Source organism: Monodon monoceros, unplaced genomic scaffold, assembly GCF_005190385.1.
Source record: "Monodon monoceros isolate NGI ecotype Baffin Bay Population unplaced genomic scaffold, NGI_Narwhal_1 Super_Scaffold_3, whole genome shotgun sequence".
Classification (NCBI taxonomy): domain Eukaryota; kingdom Metazoa; phylum Chordata; class Mammalia; order Artiodactyla; family Monodontidae; genus Monodon; species Monodon monoceros.
Genome location: NW_021703780.1, coordinates 63853634 through 63876482, shown reverse-complemented (window position 1 = coordinate 63876482; position 22849 = coordinate 63853634). Strand labels below are relative to the sequence as shown.

The following is a 22849-nucleotide window of genomic DNA, read 5'->3' as shown; positions in this document are numbered from 1 at the left end:
CCTCTTACCTGTAAACTCCATAATATAGGGACTCTTGGGTCTTATTCATTTCTTTTAATATCAGCACCTAGTGCAGGCCTGGCACACAGTAGCCCTTTGATAAATCTTGAATCAGTGGATGAATAACTGTTAGAGGATGGCATGTGCTCAGTACTTAAGAGAAGCACAGCACAACGCTGAGGGGGTGTGAGTCCAGGTAAAGGCCCCAGCATCATAGCCAAGCCGAGAAGTCAGAGTCCCTCAGATCAAGTTGAGGAATTATCAATGGATGGAGTAGAGGAAACAACATAAGCAAAGACTCGGAAATAGACTTTCTGGGTGCTGAAATTCGTTCAGAGTGGGATATGGTTGGACTCAAGTAGATGAGCCCCGGGAGCCCTAGTCAGAGGAATCACACCTGGCAGTGTGTGAGGGAGGAGCAGAAGATGGGCAGCCTAACACTGGCATTTGCAGTAACTCCAAAGGGACTAGAGGTAGTGTGTGTTGGCTGCATGGAATTTAGGAGCTGTGCCACCATGCTCTCCAGAGCTTCCCGTCTTTTGCAGATAGCATCTGTTCAGGAGATTCATGGTGGGAGGGTTGAGATCATGGTGGTTTTACCCAGCTTTTACCCATGTATTCTTCAGCCCCCAGAGTGTGAAAGGCCGGAATGACACCTTTTACCTGACGCCCGAGCCGGTGGTGGCCCCCAACAGCCCAATCTGGTACTCAGTCCAGCCTATCAGCAGAGAGCAGATGGGACAGATGCTGACTCGGATCCTGGTGATACGAGAAATTCAGGAGGCCATTGCGGTGGCCAACGCAAGCACCATGCACTGAGATCCCTCAGCCATGGTGCAAGGGAGACCATCCAGGAAAAAACGGACACTTTCACACTAAAGAAGAGGCCTCCATTTTTTTCTTTTCTTTTTTTATTGGTGTAGTTATGAACCCTTTCAGACTGCTTCTATTTCAAATGTAAAAGGAAACTTTGCCCCCTGTGCATCTTCATAAACCTGCTGTGGCAGACTTCTCAGCCCATGGGGGCTATGGGTTTCCTGAGAGCCAGATGTCCTAGACAGTTGCTGGCTGACTTTTTGTGTGTGGGGCCTGAGGAAAGGGCTTGGACTGTTAGGAGAAATGTCGCCCCTTCCCTTCCTCCAGAAAGATGGAATTAATGATGGATGGACCCTCCAGGGAATCTCCCCAGCTGGCTTCCACTCTGACTGGCAGACTTCGCTGACCACAGGGGAGCCATGGTCTTTTCTTTCTTCATGCTCAGACATAAACCTAGCATCTTAATGGAAGGAAAATGAGGGGAACTTCAATTATGATTTATTAAAGACAATTTCTATTACACCCTCCTTTATGACAAGTGACATTTTAGATGTTAAAGTAAAAACTTTACCATGTCTTTTTTTTTTTTTTTTTTTTTTGGCCTAACATTGAGGCCTTAAACCAGAGGCTTCTGTGCCTGATGGAATTCTTGTAACATACACTTGTGTATCATATAAAGATACCACTCTGTTTCTCTTATGTATTCTTAATCTAGTTGTTTATTAAGAATGACAAGCACGTCTTTTCAACACGCTAGTGAACAACGCCTCTTCATTTGGGAGGAGCCAGGCGGGACAGTGGCAGCAAAGCCTTGCCTGTTGGACGGGGCGAGGTCCTGCGGGAGGGGGTAGCAACAGGAAACAGCCCTAGGGCGTGCTATGCGCCTGCGTTCCCTCCAGCCAGCCCCGCCCTAGAGGCGTACGAGCGTGCTGCGTCCTGACGTCGGCGACGCGCTGGGCGCGGTGACGATATCGGCGGGTTTATATTGGCGCGGCCCAGAAGGCGGAGGCCTCTGCGGCGACGTCTTCGGAGACGCGCGGCCTTGCCCCGCGCTAGCCATGGCCGACTACCTGATTAGCGGGGGCACGTCCTACGTGCCGGACGACGGGCTCACGGCACAGCAGCTGTTTAACTGTGGGGACGGCCTCACCTACAAGTGCGGGCCTAGCGGGCTCACCTGGGCCAGGAGAGGAGCGGCGCGCAGGGTTGGGAGGCCGGGTGGGGCTTCTATTGAGCCCGCTTGGCTCGGGCGTGGGGGACAGGTTCCGGAAATTCCCCACCCATCTCAGGTTCAGTTTGACAGGTCTGAAGCGGGCGGGATGGAAGAGGCATCTTGGTAGTGCCTGAGATTTCCAGGTTAGAAACTCCGTTCTCTGGGCACATGGAGTTGTCAGGATGCCAGAGGCGCTGATGACAGCTAGGTGGCAGAAAAGGTCCGCTGTCTCCATCTCTACCTTGTTCTCTGCCTTGCCTGTGTTACTTGGGCTAGGTTATTTTCCTCTCTGCCGGAATGCCTTAAGAGATGATTTATGAGGATGGCGTCTCAGCCTGCCATAAGCCTGACCCTTACTCCCAATTCCCCTCCCCTCTAGTGACTTTCTCATTCTCCCCGGGTACATCGATTTCACTGCAGACCAAGTGGTGAGTATGGACAGGAATTGGATCCTAAGTATCAAGGTTGGATAAAAGTGCCGCTGTCCCCTCTCGGCTATCTCAGTAGATTGCTTTTGGGGGTGGATGCTATGGAATGGTCTTACTGGCATGCAGGTCATACAGAGCACCTATTTTGCGGGGAACATGGCACCGCCCTGAGGTATATGAGGTGCTTTTGCACATTAGTTGGCCTTATTTCTTTAGGACCTGACCTCTGCTCTGACTAAAAAGATTACTCTGAAGACCCCACTTGTTTCCTCACCCATGGACACAGTCACAGAGGCTGGGATGGCCATAGCAATGGCGGTGAGCACTGTGGCATGTGAGGGCAGAAGCAGGGGCCCCATCTCTCTTTCCCACAGGCAATCATGCCACTCTTCTTCTTTGTCACTTTTCCCGTGTTTTCTTTCTGTGTATCCTGCAGCTTACAGGTGGTATTGGCTTCATTCACCACAACTGTACACCAGAATTCCAGGCCAATGAAGTTCGTAAAGTGAAGGTCAGAAGGGAAATGATCACTGTCAAGAGCTCCTGGGAATTGCACTGAGGTGGAGTAGGGTGGGAGTGGGGGAATTATTCTGATTTAGGATCCTTTCTTTCCCACTGTGGGGGTTCAATTCCTGAGAAGAGCCTGAGACCCTGTGTCTTAAAGCAACAGAAGAGGGCCAGGTGTACAGTGCCCTGCAGTTCACTCATGTCTCCTAGCTCTGGGTTTGAAGTGTTTGTGTGATTTGATCCTGTGGCACTGCCAAAGGGGGAGTTGGCACAGATCCCAGGCTTCAGACCAAAAGTCTGATGAAAGTGGTTCAGAAGTGCCCTTTTTCACCATCCCTTCCAGAAATATGAGCAGGGATTCATCACGGACCCTGTGGTCCTCAGTCCCAAGGATCGAGTGCGGGATGTCTTTGAAGCCAAGGCCCGGCATGGCTTCTGTGGTATCCCCATCACTGACACAGGCCGGATGGGGAGCCGCCTGGTGGGCATCATCTCCTCGAGGGACATTGATTTTCTCAAGGAGGAGGAGCATGACCGGCTTTTGGGAGAGGTGGGTGCCACTGACAGAGCACAGGCAAACTGACAGCCCAGGTTAAAGATAAAGGCTTCTGTTCTGTTGTCTGAATGGCAACTCTGAGGGCCTCTGCTGTCCAGGAAAGATGAACACCTGGCTGTTTCTGACCCTTTCATGGGGTTCCTGCATCCCTTCCCCACCAAAGGCTTTCAATCTGCCCAAATGTTTGCCAGCATACCCAAATTTTTTGCCACACCCAGAGTGGGGGCTGTGCTCAAGGACCAACTTCAGCCTCCTTTTGTCATTTCTCCGGTGTGGCTCTTTCTCCACAGTGTGCTCCATGTACCTGATGTCCTTTCTACTAAATTCTCACTCTTGCCACTAGATTGCTGCAGACTGTTGGGTTTACTTGAGGGTGGTCTGGGTGCAGGTGTGTAAACATGGTGGTCTTTGGAACCTCACCCCTGAGTTAGGGCAGGGTCTGTTGGGAGGCCTGATCTCCTATTGCTGTTCCTCACAACTCCCCTCTCTTATAGATCATGACAAAGAGGGAAGACTTGGTGGTAGCCCCTGCAGGCATCACACTGAAGGAAGCAAATGAAATTCTGCAGCGCAGCAAGAAGGGTGAGTCCTAGAGGTAGGAAGTGTTCTGGAACCAAAGACCAAGGTCCTGATTTATGTCCTGCCCTGCCCCCAGGAAAGTTACCCATTGTAAATGAAGATGATGAGCTGGTGGCCATCATTGCCCGGACAGACCTGAAGAAAAACCGAGATTACCCACTGGCCTCCAAAGATGCCAAGAAGCAGCTGCTGTGTGGAGCAGCCATTGGCACTCATGAGGATGACAAGTATCGGCTGGACTTACTAGCCCAGGCTGGTGTGGACGTGGTGGTTTTGGTGAGCTGCTACACAGGCAAGGTGGGGTGGTAGGAGCAGCTGTCATACCACAGTCTCATTGGGACTACCTTCCTGTCTCAGGACTCTTCCCAGGGAAACTCCATCTTCCAGATCAACATGATCAAGTACATCAAAGAGAAATACCCCAGTCTCCAAGTCATTGGAGGCAATGGTGAGACAAGACTGGGCACTGAAGGATGTGGGGCGAGAGGGGGGGAGCTAGGCTCCCACGTAGACCATGTGAGCCTTTCCCTGTTCCTCCCTGCAGTGGTCACAGCTGCTCAGGCCAAGAACCTCATTGATGCTGGTGTAGATGCCCTGCGGGTGGGAATGGGCAGTGGCTCCATCTGCATCACTCAAGAAGGTAAGAAGACTTTGGCAAGGCCCTCAGAGACCTGGCTTTAGCAGGGCCCTTAGCCCCACATGCCCTGGAGCCAAGCGCTCTTACGGGAACTACGTTGAGTCCTCCAGTAGGGGCAGCCCCAGGGCCAAACAGGCCCCTTGGATGGGTAAAATGCTGGAAGTAAGACGAGCTCTCGTCAGTCTTCACCTGCCACTTCCCCCACCCCCGCCTAGCCTGGCCTCCCCGCTCCTGCTCCGTGCCCTCTCTAAACTCTGGTCTGTTTGTTTTATTTAGCGGCTCCCAAGATCCCTCCAGACATAAAGTCCCACAGCCCCAAATGCCCTTCTACTGTCACGGGCTGCTATAGTAAGTCCGGCCCGGTCCACTGGCCCGGCCCAGCTGCCCACTGCCCGGCTGCTTGGTTGACTGTAGCTGTAGCTCCCGGGGTTTGTGGTGCTGACGGGTGGGCAGGGCAAACTGAATGACAGACCATGGTTTTGGGAGCTGCTCAAGAACACAGCTCCCTCCTCTTCCTGGGGTGTTTGTAGGGCAGGACCTCCACCAGGTAGGCCCTGCTCTGCCCACATCTCCTGCAGTAGGCACAGCTTAAGGACCAACTCGGGGGCCCACTCTTCCTTCCACATGACCACTGCCCTGATCTTGCCTGAGCTGCCCACCATGCAGGGAGCAAGGGGTGGGTCTCTGGGTACTAACTGCACGGTGACCCCTACCCGACCTGATATCAATTGGGCGGGGCTTTCCCATATCAATTGGGCGGGGCTTTCCCGGCTGCTGACTGCATGTGCCTGAGGCTGCCCTGGGCCATGCACATATGCATGCGCACATGCCAAGGGTGAGTGGGGGCCATCACAGCTATTTGTACTGTTAAAGGCTGATGGGGCAGCAGCCATCCCAGACAAGACTCTTCCTGTACCAAGCTGCAGTCCTGGTGCAGGTGTAACTGAGAGCTCCTGGGTGCTGATTTGTGGCCACAGAGCCTCTTGCCTGTCCCCACTAACGCCACCCCCATTTGTTCCTCCATGTCTCAACAGTGCTGGCCTGTGGGCGGCCCCAAGCAACAGCAGTGTACAAGGTGTCAGAATATGCACGGCGCTTTGGTGTTCCTGTCATCGCTGATGGAGGAATCCAAAATGTGGGCCATATTGCCAAAGCTTTGGCCCTTGGGGCCTCAACAGGTGAGGCCCAACATTCAGGGAGCCTAGTGGGTCTCCTTCCCTAATGCCATTCAGGGTCTTCCCCCAGCATTCCTTCTGTCCATAGTTATGATGGGCTCCCTCCTGGCTGCTACCACTGAAGCCCCTGGCGAGTATTTCTTCTCTGATGGGATCCGGCTAAAGAAATATCGGGGTATGGGTTCTCTCGATGCCATGGACAAGCATCTCAGCAGCCAGAACCGATATTTCAGGTGGGACAGGCAGGTCAGTTGCCCTATGCTAACCCTGCACTGGCAGCATCATCCATGTTTCGACTTTGCCTGTGTTTCCTGCCTCTCCCTGCAGTGAAGCTGACAAAATCAAGGTGGCCCAGGGGGTGTCTGGGGCTGTGCAGGATAAAGGATCCATCCACAAATTTGTTCCCTACCTGATTGCCGGCATCCAGCACTCCTGCCAGGACATTGGCGCCAAGAGTTTGACCCAAGTCCGGTAAGCTTAGGGAGCTGGGACATTGGGTAGAGGACCTGGTCCAGGGCCAGCTACCCACATCTGACTTCTGCCTCTCTTCAGAGCCATGATGTATTCTGGAGAGCTCAAGTTTGAGAAGAGAACATCCTCAGCTCAGGTGGAAGGTGGTGTCCACAGCCTCCATTCGTAAGTGACCAACCCTCTCCACTCCTCTGTCCTTGGGGTGGAGGTCTCTTCCATGCCTCCATGCTCCTGCCCTCACCTCACAGCTGGTCCTTCTGCCAACAGGTATGAGAAGCGTCTTTTCTGAAAAGGGATACAGCACACCCTCGGTTTTTCAATAAAAGTTTGAAAAAAAGTGATGCCTGATCTTTGAGGTCAACAAGTAGGTGGGGCTCTGCAGTTGCCACCATCACAGATACACAAAAACAAAGCACCTTCATTTCCAGAGAAAGCCTCATACCCCGAGAGAAGGATGCTTCAAGGAACTGGAAGTGGTGGGTAGTACTAGATTCAAAAAGCCCCTCCTGAGGCAAATCAAAAGGCAGCTCAGACCCAAGGGTTTGGTCTCAGAAATTGCCTATGGCTGCTTAGGAAGGGTCACAGAACAGTCCATGGGGCTTTGGACTGGCATCCACGGGGCCTCCTGCTAGCCCAGAGTTTGGCCACCATGGGATCAGGTTGAGACCCACGTACATATTCTCTAACTTAAATCTCTAAAAGGACGTCGTGGAGAAAACACAGAGGTCCCCTCAAATCTGCATGTCAGCAAGTAGATAGATATACAGCTTAGAACAGGTGCCTATACTGTCTCCTGGCCTCTGAGAGGCCAAGCAGTGTAGACAAATAGATGACCCCTTGGTTCCTTCACAACCCCCTCCAAGAACTCACTGAGCCAGCAACTCCTGGCCAGCAACACACCTAGTACAAAATCAGAGAAGTGGGTTAAATTATTAATTTGCTGGCAAACAAGACAAGTGTTACAGTGACAAAGGGGGAGGGGCTAGTGAAAGCTTTGGGAACCCCTGCATTCTGCAAAAGGTGCTAGGGCCCTCCTGGATGGGTCAGGTAAGTTCCTGGTGGTTCATTCTGCAGCTTGGGCCAGAGATGTGAGTGCAGCCCCACCAGGTGGGGGAATGAGAGCAGCTCCTGTCACTCGGCCTTCATGACACAGGAAGTTGAAAGTGGCACAGGCATTGGGCTGCAAAGAGAAAGCCAGCATCAGCTGGGCTAGTGCTAGGCTTGGGCTCCCCTCCGCATTCCCAAGTCCCAGACATACTGTGTCCTGCACTTCCACAGCGATGCCCCGCTGCCTCATGGCTCGCAGCAAGTGGGACTGCAGCCGCTCAGTCCGGTCTCCAGTGCCCACCACAACAATCTCTAGGGAAGGACGGACATGGCTAGTCTACAACCAGGTCTGTCTAGAGGGTGGCTTTCTGGGGCTCAGCACTTCAGCCCTCCCCTCCTCCAATACCTATTCGGGGCTCCAACATCCAAAAGAGAGAGAAGCTTTCCTCGGTGATGTCCTGGTGGGAACCTACCTGTGTGGGGAGGAGACAAGTTAAATACAAGTCCACCTAGGTTTCCCCAGAGACCCTCTACTTGCTCCAGTGCGGGGCAAAAGAAGAGCCAGGTGTGCCAGGGACACAATCAGGGGGCAGGCCTGTGACTCTGGCCCTCGGTTTCCTCACTGCAGGGAAGGGCTCACGTTCCACTGCACCACCGAGTGTGGGAGTAGCGCACAGGGCCCAAGTACGCGATTTCCGTTGACCGTGAAGCCGCGGCTGTTGTAGCTGTCGATGTACATATCGTGCGGGGACTCGCGCTGCAGCAGAGAGATGCGCGTCCGCTGGTACAGTTCGTCATCCGCCGGCGTGAGCCGATGCCCACGCCGCGGGGCCCTGCGGAGAGGTACGGTCAGAGTCTAGGGCGCCGGGAATCGCCGGCCGTAGGAGCGGGTGGTCAGGGATGCTGGGTCCGGGCTCACCATGGCAGCTGCGCGGGCGGACAGCGAAGGGCGAGCCGCGCTCGGTACAGGCTTCGAAGCACGAACGCGGCAGCCATGGCGGACCGGCGTGCAGGGAGGCTGGCGCAGGCACAGCGGGGTCGTGGCGTCACCAAGCCTAGCGAGACCATAGCGCCCCCAGCGTCGCGGAGGGCACCGCGCAACTCGGCCGGCCCGGCGCGGGAAAGAGGAGGGAGCGGGCCAGGGGCCTCCGTCCCATAAGGGCGCGTCCCCCAGCGCGGCTCCGGTGTCAGCAGCTGCCGTCCGCCCCTCCCCAGACCCCCGCAGGCCGTCCTGGAGGAGCCGGACACCTGGTGGCGTGGCTGGCCTCAGGGCACTGCCTGGGCCCCAGCCGCGGCCTGGCCCCCGGCTCTCAGCCATTACGCCGGCCTCCCGGGGCCCGGGGCGGGGCGGCCGAGCACCTGTTCGACTCCCGCACATCTGGCCAGGGCGTGGCGTCAGCCCCCAAGTCGCTAATCCCGGCTTTAGAGAGTCGGGTTCCGAGGGCAGGGTAGGCAGCTCAAGTTTCCCTCGGTTGTCCCCCACCGAGTCCCGCCCCTCCCTAACCGTCACAAGCGCGACCGTTGGCGCCGCGGCCGCGAGTCGCACGGGGCGTGGTTGAGCATGGATTGGCCTCTCCAGAGCGCGAGGGGGCGTGGCTGGCTGGTTTCGCCTTAAAATGGCTCCAAATCTGCGGCCAAAGCAAGCGGAAGGGGACGCTTTGGTAGGCTGCTTCTAGGTGCCCGGCGGCCGACCGGGCCTAAACCGGACCAGACGTTGAACTAGACAGCGGCTGGAGCATCGCCTTGTCCTCGTTCACTTCGCTTGCGTCCCGAGAATTCCTTGCGCCCCGTCTTGAGCCGAATCAGAAGGCCTACTGGCGTGAGAATCGCTGGCGCCCGCGCAGGTTCTGGCATCTCCGCGCGCCCACCGTGTGTTGGCCTCAGGGGCACATTGCCGCGTCTGCCACCCTCGGGACGGGGCTGGCGGGAGGCTCGACACAACCGAGGACGGTCGCAATGGATTTCCGGGAGTCCCGTCGCTGCCGTGAGGGCCCATTGGGCCCCTAGCGCTCCGGGCACTGGCAGCGTCACCGGACAAAGGGTCCCGGGTGCCGGGGTGTCCCCGAGTAGGGTTTACTTCCCCTCCGATCCCACGGGCGCGCTTCCCTCTTGGTTGATCCCGAAGCCCGCCCCGCCACCGTCACTGCAGTGGCCCTGACTGCATGAGACCAACAGGACTAATCCTACCCCGCGGGTCTAATCCGGATCGGGACCTGGTCCCGGGGAAGGCCCCCACCACCCATATTGTTTGGGGGCCTAGGTGAGCGGCTCGTTCCCACTAGACTTGGTTTCACCTCCTGAGTCCGCCGACTGGGAGTGGGGGGGTTTGATCTGGCCCTAGGGCGAGGGATAACCCCCTCAACCCCCCCCCCCCCGGCTGGACAGCGGGCAACGGAATCCCAAAAGCAGCTGTTGTCTCCAGAGCATTCCAGCTGCACTTGGATTTCGTTCCCTGCTCTCCTGCCTGAGCAGCGTCCTGACCCAGATGGAATGGGCTAGCCCCTGATCCCCAGACATACTTTATTGGGTCGCTCTGGTTTCCGTCCCTCTCTCAGGTGCACCCTCAGGCTAGAAGTGACAGGCGTAGACATCGGAGAGCCGAGGCGGTGGTCATCTCTGGAGCCCGAGGTACCATTGGCAAGGGAGGGAGGACCCAGGGCCTCCGTATAGGGCTGCAAATGGCGGTGAGTCCCCCAGGGCAGCCCCAGCCCGCAGCTCGCTAAAGATAGCCTTTCACTTCCTGGGGTAAAACCACCCCCAACCGTCTTCATGCACCCAGAGTAGCTGAAGTCCCCAGCTCCGCCTCGGGGCCCCCAACCCTGTTAGCAGCTGTCCCCGGGTCGTGCGCGTGACGCATGGAAAGCGCTTTGGAATGACACGATCACTCCCGTTGAGTGGGCACCCAAGAAGCCATCGGGAATGTCGTGTCCGCCCAGTGCTCTTTCGGCACTTCCCAGCAGGGCCTTGCAGCCCTAGACCAGAGAGGGGCCTTGCCAAGCTTTTGCTGCGCCTAGACTTCTCTCCTTTTTGAGCTCTGGTTATTTTCACTGCTCCAGGGTGGAGATCAGGGGTTTGCCAGTGATCTGCTGCACAGCGCTCTACGGCGTTAGGTTCAGTCCCCATTAAAGAAAAGAGAAAAGGGTTATCTAAGTTACAGTGAAGTGAAGACATTCAGGAGCCCTGGTGGGACAGACGAAAGAGCATTCTCACTGGTAGAGGAGTGGGGTGCTCAGAGAACTGTTCTTAAGCTGGGTCTTCTCATGGTCACGTTGTTTATTTGACCCACAATGGCTGGTTGCCTAAACCAGGAAGTGGGAGGATCCATCAGTGGGCATTTTTTAGGAATAAAGACAACCCATATGTCAAAGGAGGGAATGCTTGCAAATAACCCGAAACTGGAGAACACAAATTCTCTTAAAAATGTGAGTTTTTCAGTAGGTCATGAAAGTGGTTTTAATGTTAGCCGCCCTATTTCAGTGAGAATCCATTTGGGACTTTTGCCGTTTTGATCATGTGTAAATGGAGGAAATGAAACGTTATCACAAATACATAAATGTAAGACTTAAGTTCTTTCCCTGGTTGCTACTGCGGGCGACGGCGAGAGAATCCTAGGCCCGTAGCGTACCCAGAGATTTCGGACCCGGAGCCGAGCCAGGCTGGTGGGCCACGTGGAGGCAGCACTGGAGTCGTAGGTCGAGCGCACCTGTACACTCACGGGCCGCAGCCAGATCTCCGCCCCAACCAATTGGCCCTCCTTGAAGTTCGACCTCGAAATTTTGCTTCCGGTTCCTTGCTTCCGGTTCTGCCTACTCCTTCCGGTCGCCATGCGCCTTGGGGTAGAGGAGACGCTGGGAGCCCTCAACGCGGCCCTGGGGCCGGGCGGCCCAGTATGGTTCAAAGAGACACGCGCCCGCCACCTGCGTGTCCGAGACTTCTTGGCACCGCGGCGCGCGCTGGAAGCGCGCTTCGGGGACGACCAGGTGGGCGCGAGCAGGGCGGGGACGTGCGGCCCGAGGTAGCTGGGAGCGCCGCGACCCTAGTGAGCCTAGCTTGTCTTCCCGCAGGTGCCCGAGCGCGTGGTTCACGCCATCGTCGGCCTGCAGGGTCCTGGCGTGGCCCCGGTACTGAGCTGCGCGCCAACCCCCGCGGGGCTGGCGCTCCAGCTGCGGCGGTCCGCCGTCTTCGAGCGCGTCCTCGGCGCCGTGGCCGCCTATGCCGCGCCCACCGTCCCCGCCGCCCCGGGCCCGCGCGTCGTCCTGCACTGCCCGGCGCTGCGCGGCAGCCCCTGCGCCCTCCGCCTGAGCCAGCTGCGTGCCGTGTTAGTGGCCGACCACCTGGCGCGAGCTTTGCACGCTCACAGGTGAGCTGGGGCGCGGGCCCACAAAGGAGAAAGCGCACGATGGGGGCCCGAGAGCCGCTGCGGGTGGAAAGTGGGGGATAGCTGAGCCCGGTGCTCGGGCTGAGGCGGCCGCCTCGCTTCGCAGGGTGAGTGTGCGCCTAGTGCCCGCTGTGCGGGACCCGCACATGCCGACCTTCCTGCAGCAGCTGCGGGTGGACTGGCCGGCGGCCTCAGAGAGAGCCGCGACCGAAGCCCTGAGGAGCCGCGCGCTTGCAGAGCTCACCCCTGCCCGTAACGCGGAAGCCCTGCCCCCTGGCGCCCTGGGCCGAGTGTACTTGAAGGAGCTGGTGGACGAACGGGGACGCACAACTGGCTATGACCCCAACCTGGACAGCTGTCTGGGTAGGACCCGGAGCCTCGCAGGGCCAGAAAGTAGTCGGGCCCCGCACTCCCCGCCGGCCTCAGCCCTGTGTGTTCTCTTCGCAGTGACGGAGGATCTGCTCGCTGTGCTGGCGGAGCTGCAGCAGGCTGTGCAGGATTGGGCTGAGGACAGCTCCCTAGGCCTGGTTAGTGACTGACACCCCACCCTGCAGGCCTCTGGCAAACCAGGTGTCTTGTGTCCCCGGCAGTGACTGTCCTACCCTATAGGCTGCGGCCCCAGATGCTGGTGCAGATAGCTGCATGGTTGTACACGTGGTGAGCTGTGAGGAGGAGTTCCAGCAACAGAAGTTGGACCTGCTTTGGTGGAAGTTGGATGACCAGGCTCCTCTCAGACAGGTAGGTTAGTGATGGTGGCTCCCCACACCAATCTCAGAGGGCCCTTGAAACCCACTTGTTAGTTGATGGGTCCAGAAGGTGATACTTGATCTTGGGGAGATGTTAGGCTTGGTAAATGGGCATGTGTAGCAGGTGCTGGGAGAGGTCTCTGGAGGCATCATAGCCCAGAGAATATTGAAGAATAGGTTGAGGAGGCTACCCTGTGGGGATGGAGGTCCTAAGGTAAAAAGCTGGGGGAGTCCAGGAACCAAATTTAGGTTCCTGGAGGGTATCGCCAGCTGGCTGAGCCCCTGCTATCTTCCTGACAGAAGCACCTGGTCTGTGGCCCAGTGAAAGTAGCTGGTGCACCTGGCACCCTGACTGCGCCCGAGTACTACGAGTGAGTGAGGCTGGAAGGAAGGCCACCAAGCCAGGGTAGTTGTGGTGGGGGACTCTGCCCCCTGGTCCTCCTCTCACTCTTTTCAAAATGCAGGCTCCGGCATGCCCAGGTGTGCAAGGCCTCAGCACTGAAGCGCAGTAGGGACCTGGCACAAGGTGCGCCTGGGAGACCCTGGCTGTGCTTTGGGTAGGGGAAGGTCACTTGCCCCCCTGCCCCCCCTCGTTCCCTGCCTGTAGAGACTGATTAACTGATCCGTACTCCTTCAGACTCAGCCTGGATGGAAATCTTCAGGGTTCTCTCTGTGGCAACCATTAAGTTTGAGATGCTCAGCACAGCCCCACAAAGTCAGGTGAGCCTGGGCGTCATGCTGGGCCAGGGCTGGGGGGACAGGGTGTGCAGTGGCTGTCCTCCCTCTGCAGCTGTGCCCTCATTCCTCAGCTTCTCTTGGCCCTGGCTGACAGCAGCATTTCCACAAAGGGCACCAAAAGTGGCACCTTTGTCATGTATAATTGTGCACGTCTTGCCACACTCTTTGAGAGTTACAAGTGCAGCATGGAACAAGGTCTGTACCCCACTTTCCCACCTGTGAGCAGTCTGGATTTCTCTCTGCTACATGATGAGGTGAGTTCTCCTCTTGGGTAGCTGTCACATGTGGGAAGTTCAGGCCTTTCACTCCCAGCACCCTTTTTTTCCACAGGGTGAGTGGTTGCTGCTCTTCAACAGCATCCTCCCCTTCCCAGACCTGCTGAGCCAGACAGCAGCCCTACCCTGCACAGCCCCAGGGCTCCACATCACTGCACGCACAGAGATGGTAAGGCAGAGGACACTGGGACGGACTGCACACAGTAGTCTTTATTCTGGGGCACAGAGACAGGCCAGTGACTCAGTCTCTGTCTCTAGGTGTGCAAGTTCCTGGTACAGCTCAGCATGGATTTCAGCTCATACTATAACCGGGTACACATCCTAGGGGTAAGTGCACAGCAAAAGGGCATATGTGGGGGGTGCAGGGGAAGCAAAGGATGAGACCAGCAGGCCCCTTTCTCTCCTCCAGGAGCCTCGACCACACTTGTTTGGTCAAATGTTTGCCCGTCTGCAGCTTCTGCGGGCTGTGCGTGAAGTGCTCCACACCGGGCTGGCCATGCTGGGTCTCCCTCCACTGAGTCACATCTAAGGCCACAGAGGCCCCAATATCTGGGAATGTCCACAAAGTCATCAACTGAAAGGGAAAAAACCCACAGATTTTGTTAGAGACCCGGAGACAAAATAAATTGCTTCTGTAACACAGTTTTGTCCCATTGTGGGGAGTGGGGCATATTGTTGGTCTGCCCAGGTGGCTTTCAACTCACCTCCAGCTCCTGCTCTTGAGTCAGGAGTCCCCGGCTGCCTCTTCCTCCCCTCAAGGCACACTGGGCATGGGCACAGATAGTCACTCTGTCTGTGAGCAGGCCCCATGCCCAGCATGCCGGCCACCGCGGGACATCTCAGTCATACCAGTTGTAAACCTCAAGGCCCTGGCCCCCAAGAGCACAGCGGTGGCCAAACTCAGGGCTCACGGGCCAGCAGTCCATGTCGGCCACATCTGCTACATGGTACACTGTACTGTTCATAAAGGTGGGCTCACCATGCCCCAGACGCCAGAAGGTAAGCCGTTGGTCGATGGAGGCTGAGACCATGAGGCTTGGGCTTAAGATCTTGAGGCCTGTCACATGGGCAGCATGTGCACAGGGGAGAGAGTATTCTTCCAGCACTTGCAGCTGGGGCACCAGCTCAGCACCCCCCCCAGCCTCTTCCAGCTCTGGCACCTCCACAGTAAGCACAAAGACATGGAGGGAGCCATCCTCACTGCCACTGGCCACAAGATGGCCCTCACGTATGGGCAAGGTGTGCAGGCTGTTGACACCACAGCTGTGAGCCTGGAGAGTCAGGCAGGGGCTGCCCAGCCCTGGAAGAAGATGGTTGTCACTACCCAGCTCAACACTTGGCTGAGTGCACTGGGAGGTGGGGGGACAGCCACAGTGGCACTCTAGCTACTCACGGTAGGGAAGCCCAGGGTCTGCTGGAGGCTCGAGGGCAGGAGAGCCATGGTCCAGCACAGTGGTGAGATCCCAGAAGGCCAGGCTGCCATCCGTGGCTGCACTGCACAGGAACAGTCTCCTGGTAGCCAGGAAAAGGCAGCTGGGTCAGTGAGGGGGATGGAAAGCAATAGGAGCCCCCACCAAACCCATGCAGGACCACCATGCAGCCCCTCTCACCGCCGCTGATTGGTTGCCTCGTGTGTGAAGGAGTGGACCTTGAGCACACAGCGCTTGTGGTGGAAGGTTTCAGCCAGGAGCTGTAGCCGCTGCCCAGAGTCCTGCAAGAGAAAGAGCCTGGGGGGTGCAGAGGATGGCCCAGCTCAGAACCCATTCTAAACATCCTTACATCCTTTTCTTTTGTCTCCAGGCCTCCTGGGTCCTATAGGCTCACCTCACTGCCCCATCGCTACAGGCTGCAGCCACAAGGGGGCCAAGGCCAGGCCGGTCGAGCTCACACACAGCTAGGGACATGTACCTGCAAGGACAGTACACAGCCATCAGGCAGAGCCTGGGAGCAGCGGCACAGGGCTTGCCCTGCATGCCCCCCCACCCCATGTTCCTGTCTGACAGTGCACCTCACCTGGTCTCTGGGTCCACCTTGATCATCCGGTGCCGATTGCGCTGCCGGTCCCAGTACTCATCCAGCCGGTGAGACGAAAGGTGCATGACATGGCAGGCAAGGCGGCTTGGGGTGCTGGGGTCTGGGCTGACCATGATTGTGAAGCAGTGCATCTCAGCCCTGCCCCCCGCAGATACCACATGGGCAGTCAGGCCAGGCTGGGGATCCTGATGGCCACCTGGGGTGCCAGTGCCCCACACAGCCACTGCACGCACCGAGGAGATGTGGTTACAGACAGCTGTAAGTGCATGGGCTGAGCCTGTGGCTGTGGGGAGTGCCAGGATACAGACGGTGGTGTCCTCGCTGCACGTTATCACAATGTCGATCAGGCCAGGGCCCTCACTACCGGGCTCCAGGTGGTCAGGCTGCATGAAGCTGGGCACCCCAAATTCAGGCCCCAGGGTGACGGTGCCCACACGCTTTACACAAGTGATCTCACGGCCATGTAGGCTCTCCCGGAGAATCACATGTGGCCGCGTGCAGCCACCAAGAGCCCGGTACAGCATGACATCCCCATCCTTAAGGTAGGCAAAAGCCATAGCTGCCTCGGTATCAGAGAAGGCCCAGGAGCGATGCCCTCCACCACAGTTGATAATGTGCAGCTTCTCATGCGACCGGGGGCTCCACACCACAAACTCGTTGGCATGGAAACCCAGGATGACCATGCTCCCATCAGCCACCATTCGGAGCCCAGCCACCCAGTTCATACCTCGACAGGATTTTTGCCTTAGGACTGGCTGGAGTTGGCCACCTCGCACCAAGAGCTGGTAGTAGGCACCATCACGCCCTGTAGTGTACACGTAGCCACCATGGCAGGTGACTGAGGTCACACCCTGTTTCCCATGCAGAGAAGGGAGGGTGGACACAGGGCCCCACTCAGCCAAGGTGTTCTCACTCCCACCACTGCCACTACCTGTTCCAAGTGCTCGAGTACCAGCCCCAACTTTGCCTCCGACCCCAAGATCCTTGAGCAAATCTGGTCGGGAGGGGAACAGCAACACGGAGCCCCGGCGGTCCCCGCACACCAGGAAGTCGCCCGGGGGTAGGAAGGCACTGCATGTGTGCCATCTCTGCTTGCTTGGAGGTAGGAGGTACCTGCAACGTTCCTTGACGAAGATGGCCTTGCCAGAGGGTGCAGCAGAGATCTCTAGGCAAGCCACCACACCACCAGGGCCCGATGCTAGCAACAGAAGCTCCTCGTAGCCACGCAAGGCCCAGCTCAGGCTGTGCACCTTCCCATGGAACAGGGTCAGGTCCACAGCTGCAGTTGGAGTGTTGATGGGGACAACCTTGACATGACCTTCTCCATTGGCCATGGCACACAGTCCGAAGCCCTCAGGACCAGGGGCTGCCTCCAGGAGGCAGTAGGACTGGAAGCACTTGTCCTCCAGCAGCTGCTCCCAGCACTTGACCTCGAGGTCATAAAGGTACAGGGCCCCTGTATCAGTCACTGCCAGTACTCGCCATGAGCCAGCCAGCGTCACAGCCTTGAGGGCACCTGGCCTGCTACGGGATTTGAAGCAGAGGGTGGAGACGCCCGAACCCGGGTACCCACGCCCCATCAGGTGCCATAGCCGGATGCCTGAGTCATCGCCCCCAGTGATCACCCAGGCCTGTCTCTCATGAGCAGCTATGGCCCGGATCCCACGGCCCTGGTGGCCCCGAAAGGCCTGGAGGATTTCGCCTTCGTGGCTCCATACCAAGCAGACGCAGTCTTCTCCTGCACTGATAAGGTAATTTTCTAGGAGCTTGACCTGCCATACACGGGCACTGTGCCCAAAGCAGTGCCCAATATTCTGCACCCGACCCCCAGGCACCCGCAGGTCACCCACCTTCCAGATGCGAACACTTCGGTCTTCTGAAGCTGTGGCCAACAGGCCTTTGCTTTCCAGGTATGACATGCTGAAGATGACACCCACGTGCCCACTAACCCGTCGGTCGGGGGCTACTGGCTTATTGTCTATCAAAGCAGCTGCTGGGTACCAGACCAGGAGCTGGTTGGAAACGGCACCCGCCACTATGGTCAGCTCCTTCCAGGTATCTCCAATCAGACAGGCTGAGGAGAGGGTGCACCTGTCCGTGCAGGGCACGTCCTGCAGCATGCACCCTACCACAGGGTCATACAGCACCACTGAGTTGTGGCCCAGGGCCAAGGCCATGTTCCCCTCAAGCCAACGGGCATCCCAGATCCAGTCAGACATGTTCCACAGGCCAGAACGCCAGAGCTCCCGGAAGCGGCCCTGTCCCCAGCCAATTTTCACAATTCGGAGTCCCTTGCTCCCAAACACCGCCACCATGGCCTCCAAGTCAAGGTCTCCGTTGGGCTCTGGTCGCACTCGGAACCCATGAATAAGATAGTGGCCAAGCAGGTTCTGCACTCGTTTCATCATCCGCAGATGTCCACCAAAATCCAAGGTGTACACCAGGACATCCGGCCCCTCACCTGGACAGAGGCAAAGGCCGCATCAGAACCCCTCACCTAACTCTGACGAGCCATGAAGAAGAGACAGGGAGCAGGGAAAATTCTCAGTATGTAGCTTATGAATATATATTAGGTCACTCAGTCCTGCAGGCTTGAACCTTGGAAAATACTTGGTCTCACCTTCAGCTGTACCTTCAGTGCTGACTTTCTGATCCCCTCATCAGTCACCCATCACATTCAATTCAACCATGAATTCCTCAAACTCAGTCTCCTCCTCACCCCACCTAACTTCTCATGCTTCAGACAGGAATCCTCTCAGCTTTAGTCCTCAAATCCTTGGCCTCATTTACCTCTACATGCATTCTTCCCACTTCCACCTCCCCCAGGGGAGAGGCAGACCCAGTAAGTCAATCTTTCCACCTTGGGTCTACAGCAGAACCCCTCCTGATTTCCAGGAGCTGTAATGCGGTCCAAAAAAAAAAAAAAAAAATTGCATAACATCGATTATAAACCAGACAATGAACTATATGCTGCAGTAATGAATAAAGACCCTGCTCCTGTGGATTAGGAAGACATTAAACAATATCACACAACAGATGGCTAAAAAATACATGAAAAGATGCTCAACATCACTAATTATCAGAGAAATGCAAATCAAAACTACAATGAGGTATCACCTCACACCGGTCAGAATGGCCATCAACAAAAAGTCTACAAACAGGGAATTCCCTGTCGGTCCAGCGGTTATGACTACACGCTCTCACTGCCAAGGGCCCGGGTTTGATCCCTGGTGGGGGAACTAAGATCCCACAAGCTGCGAGGCACGGCCAGAATAAAAAAAACATACAAATGAATGTATTTACAAAACAGAAACAGACTCACAGATTTCAAAAGCAAACTTATGGTTACCAAAGGGGAAACGTGGCAGGGAGGCATAAATTAGGAGTTTGGTATTAACATACACACATTACTATATAAAAAACAGATAACGAACAAGGACCTACTGTATAGCACAGGGAGCTCTACTCAATATTCTGTAATCACCTATATCGGTAAAGAATCTGAGAAAGAATGAATATATGTATACGTATAACCTAATCACTTTGCTGTACACCTGAAACTAACACAACATTGTAAATCAACTATACTCCAATAAAATTAAAAAAAACCAAACTATGCTTACAGGGTGGGGGAAAGAGTGGGGGGAGGGATAGATTGGGAATCTGGGATTGACATGTACACACACATATTTAAAATAGATAACCAGGGGCTTCCCTGGTGGCACAGTGGTTAAGAGTCTGCCTGCCAATTCAGGGGACACGGGTTTGAGCCCTGGTCCAGGAAGATCCCACGTGCCACGGAGCAACTAAGCCTGTGCACCACAACTACTGAGCCTGCGCTCTAGAGCCCGTGAGCCACAACCACTGAACCCATGTGCTACAACTACTGAAGCCCGCACACCTAGAGCCCGTGCTCCGCAACGAGAAGCCACCGCAATAAGAAGCCCTCGCACCGCAACAAAGAGTAGCCCCCACTCACCGCAACTAGAGAAAGCCCGCGCGCAGCAACAAAGACCCAACACAGCCAATAAATAAATAAATTAAATACTTTAAATAAATAAATAAAATAGATAACCAGAGGAGTTCCCTGGTGGCACAGTGGATAAGATTGCACACTCCCAATGCAGGGGACCCGGGTTTGATCCCTGGTCAGGGAACTGGATCCCACATGCATGCTGCAACTAAGAGTTCACATGCCACAACTAAGGAGCTGGCGAGCCACAACTAAGGAGCCCTGGAGCTGCAACTAAGACCCAACGCAACCAAATAAATATTTTTTAAAAAACAAAAATAAAACAGATAACCAAAAAATATATAAATAAATATTTTAAAAAGTAATAAAATAACCAACAAGGACCTACTGTATAGCACAGGGAACTCTGCTCAGTACTCTGTAATAACCTAAATGGGAAAAGAACTTGAAAAAGAATACATACATATATATGTATAACTGAATCACTCTGCTGTACACCTGAAATTAACACAACATTGTTAATCAACTATACTCCAATATAAAATAAAAATTAAAAAATAAATAGGGACTTCCCTGGTGGTCCAGTGGCTAAGACTCTACGCTCCCAATCCGGGGTCCCAGGTTCCAGCCCTGGTCAGGGAACTAGATCCCACATGCAGCAACTAAGAGTTTGCATGCTGCAACTAAGAGTTCTCATGCCGCAACTAAAAGATCCTGCATGCCACAACTGAAGATCCCACATGCAGCAACGAAGACCCAGAACAGCCAAATAAATAAATATTAAAAACAAACAAACAATATCACGCAAGTAAACTACATAGTTATAATTTTGGTAAGTTCCAAGAAAGAACTATATAGGTTGCTTTAAAAATATAAAATGGGGTAAAAAAAAAGGATACAAAATGCAAAGTCTACTCCAGTGGTTCTCAACAGAGGGGCAATTTCCCCACCCAGAAGACATCTGGTAATGTCTGAAGACATTTTTGGTTGTTACAACCGGGAGTTGTGTGTGCTACTTGCATCTAGGAGTGGAGGCTAAATGATGCTGCTATACATCGTACAATTTAGACAGCCCCTCACACAAAGAATGATCTGTTCCAATATATCAATAGTGCTGAGACTAAGAAACCCTGGTCTGATCTGACCAGACTGTGTGAGTGTCTGGGGAGGCCAACTGGAGGACAAAACATTTAGGCTGAGGAATCAGGGATCAGCAGCAGTTAGTCAAAGGAAGAGCAGGCAGGAGTGAGAGGGGGTGAACCTTCCGTAGCAGAGGAAACAGCAATTCTGATGGCCCTGAGGTGAGCAAGAGCTTTGGGTAGTGTGGCTAGAACAGGAAACAAAGGGCTCAAGGATGGGCTAGAGAGAACACTACTGAGGGGGTCAGGGAGGCATAGGTGCATGGCCTCAAATTTGATGGCAATAAAGGTAGCAAAAATAGATGCCACATGTATGAAGTGCAAATCAACCAGACTGGCCTAGGGAACAAGGTAGATTCTTGGGCTTGGGCACCTGAGTGGCTGGTGTTCCCTCTGCTAAACAGTATTTCAATTTGTAGGCACCTGTGCACTTGACAACAAGGGCTGGGAATTCAGATTGTAGATACACATTTAGACTATCAGTACACATGGGTGGGATTTGAGAACTGTCAACATAAAAGTCACTTTGGAAGTCACAGGAATAGGTGAATTCACTTTAAAAGCTTTCTGATCTGAACTTCCCAAGCCATTCCCATGCTTAATACCTTTCAATGGGGCTTTGCCACTGGGACATTATGCCCTTAGGGATAAAGTCAAATCTAGGCCTAAAATGGACTGGCCTCTGTTCATTTCTCCAGCCTCTTCTCCTAGACCACCCTCCCCTCCTACTGAAGCCTCATAAGAATTCCCTCTTTCACACAAAGTGACAAACTCAGTCTTAAGGCCTTTGGCTTGCTCACCCTCTGCCAGGAACCTTCTCTTCTAGTTTACTTCTGCGGTTCTTCAGCTTTCTGCTTAGCTATCCTCTCCTCCAGGAGCCTTAGGAGTTTAGCTCAGTGTAGGAACCTTGGGCTCCCAGAGCCCCCACACCACATCAAAATTGGGCCATCCCTCGCCCCATCCCCCATCCCCATACATCCATCCCCGTTAGGATTGGTAGCAGCTCACTCAAGGCTTGACAGCCAGTGCTCTGCCTTGGGACCCTTATCAAACTCAGCAGCACCATCATCGGTCACTAGTGGCTTCCAGTCGAGCCTCACCGCTCCTCAGGTCTCTGCCGCCTCAGATCCCTGGCCTCTGCTACCCGAGCCGACCTTCCTCGGAGGGGCATCGACATCAGACTTCCTGGAACCCAACCATCTCGGGAGAGACCTCAGCCTCCGCACTGGCCTACTCAGAAAGGTCTCGTCCTCAGCTTCCCGCGACCCCATCCTGGTCAGAGGCTCTTCATCTCCACCTTCTAGGTAAGGGCCTCACCCGCCGCACCCTCACACCGGAGAGGCCACACCCCCTTCTGGGCCTTGCCCACCCCCGAAAGGCCACGCCCCGGGCTCTGGACCCGCCCACGGGGGGACCTCATCGCCGACCTACTCGCCGAGCCCCCTCAGGAGAGGCCCAACCCATCGAAGCGGCCACAGGCTTCCCTCATTCCCTTCCCCCGCCCCCGCCGACCGCGTTTCCCCGCTCCTTTTTGCCGTCCCACCCGCCCTCTCCGCGTCACCTGCAGTTTATGAAAGGCCTCGGGAGCCACCTCAGTTTTTTGTTTCCTGGACTCCTCGGGCCGCGCTTCAGCCCCGCCATCTCCGGGCTCCCGCCCGCCGCCCGTCCTCCTCCTCGGGGCATCCCTTTGTTCTTAAGGCCGCTCCCCAGGCGAGCGTTCAGTTTCTTCTCCGCTAGCGCGCGCCTCAACCAAAACTCACCCGCCAAAAGCCGCTCCCCCACGCACTCCAGACCCGTGACCGGGAGGAGAATGAGCTCCGAGGTTGCCCTCGGCCAAACGTAGTCCTCGTGAGCGTCCATGTCAGTCCCAGAACCGCTGCAGCTGCCACGGTCAAGAAGAGAGCCGAGCTCTCGCGAGACGAGCCTTCCCGCGCGCCTCGCTGCAGCTCTACAGCGCCCGTAGCAACAGGTAGCAGAGGCAGGGGCGCCTGCCGCCGGGGCCCAATGACGACGGCTCTCCGCCCCACGCCGTCCGGCTGGGATTGGCGGGGCCGAATCGCCCTCCCCCTCACGTGACGTCGCAGCATGCACCCGGCCGCGGCGCCCCGCCCCGCCCATTATGCGTACAGCCTGTTCC

General features: G+C 55.7%; 5 protein-coding genes across 12 annotated transcripts in view; 3 read left to right on the top strand and 2 right to left on the bottom strand.

Moving 5' to 3' along the window:
• The window catches only part of QRICH1 (glutamine rich 1), a 54608-nt gene extending 53041 nt beyond the window's left edge, over positions 1-1567 (top strand). For both annotated transcript variants that reach the window (XM_029241765.1, XM_029241766.1), the window contains exon 10: positions 627-1567. In XM_029241765.1, coding sequence (XP_029097598.1) covers positions 627-819 — 193 coding nt within the window. In that variant the 3' untranslated portion in view covers positions 820-1567. The remainder of the gene's footprint in view (positions 1-626) is intronic.
• A 148-nt stretch (positions 1568-1715) lies between these two features.
• IMPDH2 (inosine monophosphate dehydrogenase 2) lies at positions 1716-6719 on the top strand. Of its 2 annotated transcripts, XM_029241773.1 has the most exons (15): positions 1716-1972; positions 2409-2457; positions 2674-2775; positions 2894-2968; positions 3308-3514; positions 4015-4102; positions 4176-4375; positions 4457-4547; positions 4644-4739; positions 5013-5084; positions 5771-5914; positions 6000-6144; positions 6239-6382; positions 6464-6547; positions 6650-6719. In XM_029241773.1, exons 1-15 carry the CDS (start codon positions 1875-1877, stop codon positions 6669-6671), a joined length of 1617 nt encoding a protein of 538 aa, XP_029097606.1. In that variant the 5' UTR covers positions 1716-1874; the 3' UTR covers positions 6672-6719. The 2 variants fall into 2 exon arrangements, with proteins under 2 accessions (XP_029097606.1, XP_029097607.1); XM_029241774.1 differs by lacking the exon at positions 5013-5084 and having other exon boundaries at positions 1821-1972.
• Positions 6720-7296: 577 nt separating this feature from the next.
• On the bottom strand, positions 7297-10098 carry NDUFAF3 (NADH:ubiquinone oxidoreductase complex assembly factor 3). Its single transcript, XM_029241775.1, has 6 exons — positions 9949-10098; positions 8349-9057; positions 8070-8262; positions 7836-7902; positions 7641-7741; positions 7297-7562 (listed from the first exon to the last, which is right to left on the bottom strand). The coding sequence occupies exons 2-6, from the start codon at positions 8495-8497 to the stop codon at positions 7446-7448; spliced, it is 627 nt and encodes a 208-aa protein (XP_029097608.1). The 5' UTR covers positions 8498-9057; positions 9949-10098; the 3' UTR covers positions 7297-7445.
• A 292-nt stretch (positions 10099-10390) lies between these two features.
• On the top strand, positions 10391-14203 carry DALRD3 (DALR anticodon binding domain containing 3). 5 transcript variants are annotated; one of them, XM_029241772.1, is made up of 12 exons: positions 10398-11409; positions 11494-11789; positions 11972-12170; positions 12255-12334; positions 12417-12545; positions 12854-12924; positions 13018-13079; positions 13191-13273; positions 13363-13545; positions 13622-13735; positions 13825-13893; positions 13976-14203. In XM_029241772.1, exons 1-12 carry the CDS (start codon positions 11319-11321, stop codon positions 14093-14095), a joined length of 1497 nt encoding a protein of 498 aa, XP_029097605.1. In that variant the 5' UTR covers positions 10398-11318; the 3' UTR covers positions 14096-14203. The 5 variants fall into 5 exon arrangements, with proteins under 5 accessions (XP_029097600.1, XP_029097603.1, XP_029097602.1 ...); XM_029241768.1 differs by having other exon boundaries at positions 11244-11409; positions 11914-12170; XM_029241767.1 differs by having other exon boundaries at positions 10391-11409; positions 11914-12334.
• On the bottom strand, positions 13760-22643 carry WDR6 (WD repeat domain 6). 2 transcript variants are annotated; one of them, XR_003796550.1, is made up of 7 exons: positions 22473-22640; positions 15580-18061; positions 15391-15474; positions 15177-15293; positions 14960-15078; positions 14271-14866; positions 13877-14140 (listed from the first exon to the last, which is right to left on the bottom strand). XR_003796550.1 is itself a non-coding variant. In XM_029241764.1 (6 exons), the coding sequence occupies exons 1-6, from the start codon at positions 22570-22572 to the stop codon at positions 14406-14408; spliced, it is 3363 nt and encodes a 1120-aa protein (XP_029097597.1). In that variant the 5' UTR covers positions 22573-22643; the 3' UTR covers positions 13760-14405. The 2 variants fall into 2 exon arrangements, 1 of the variants encoding a protein (XP_029097597.1); XM_029241764.1 differs by having other exon boundaries at positions 13760-14866; positions 22473-22643.
• Positions 22644-22849: the final 206 nt, after the last annotated feature.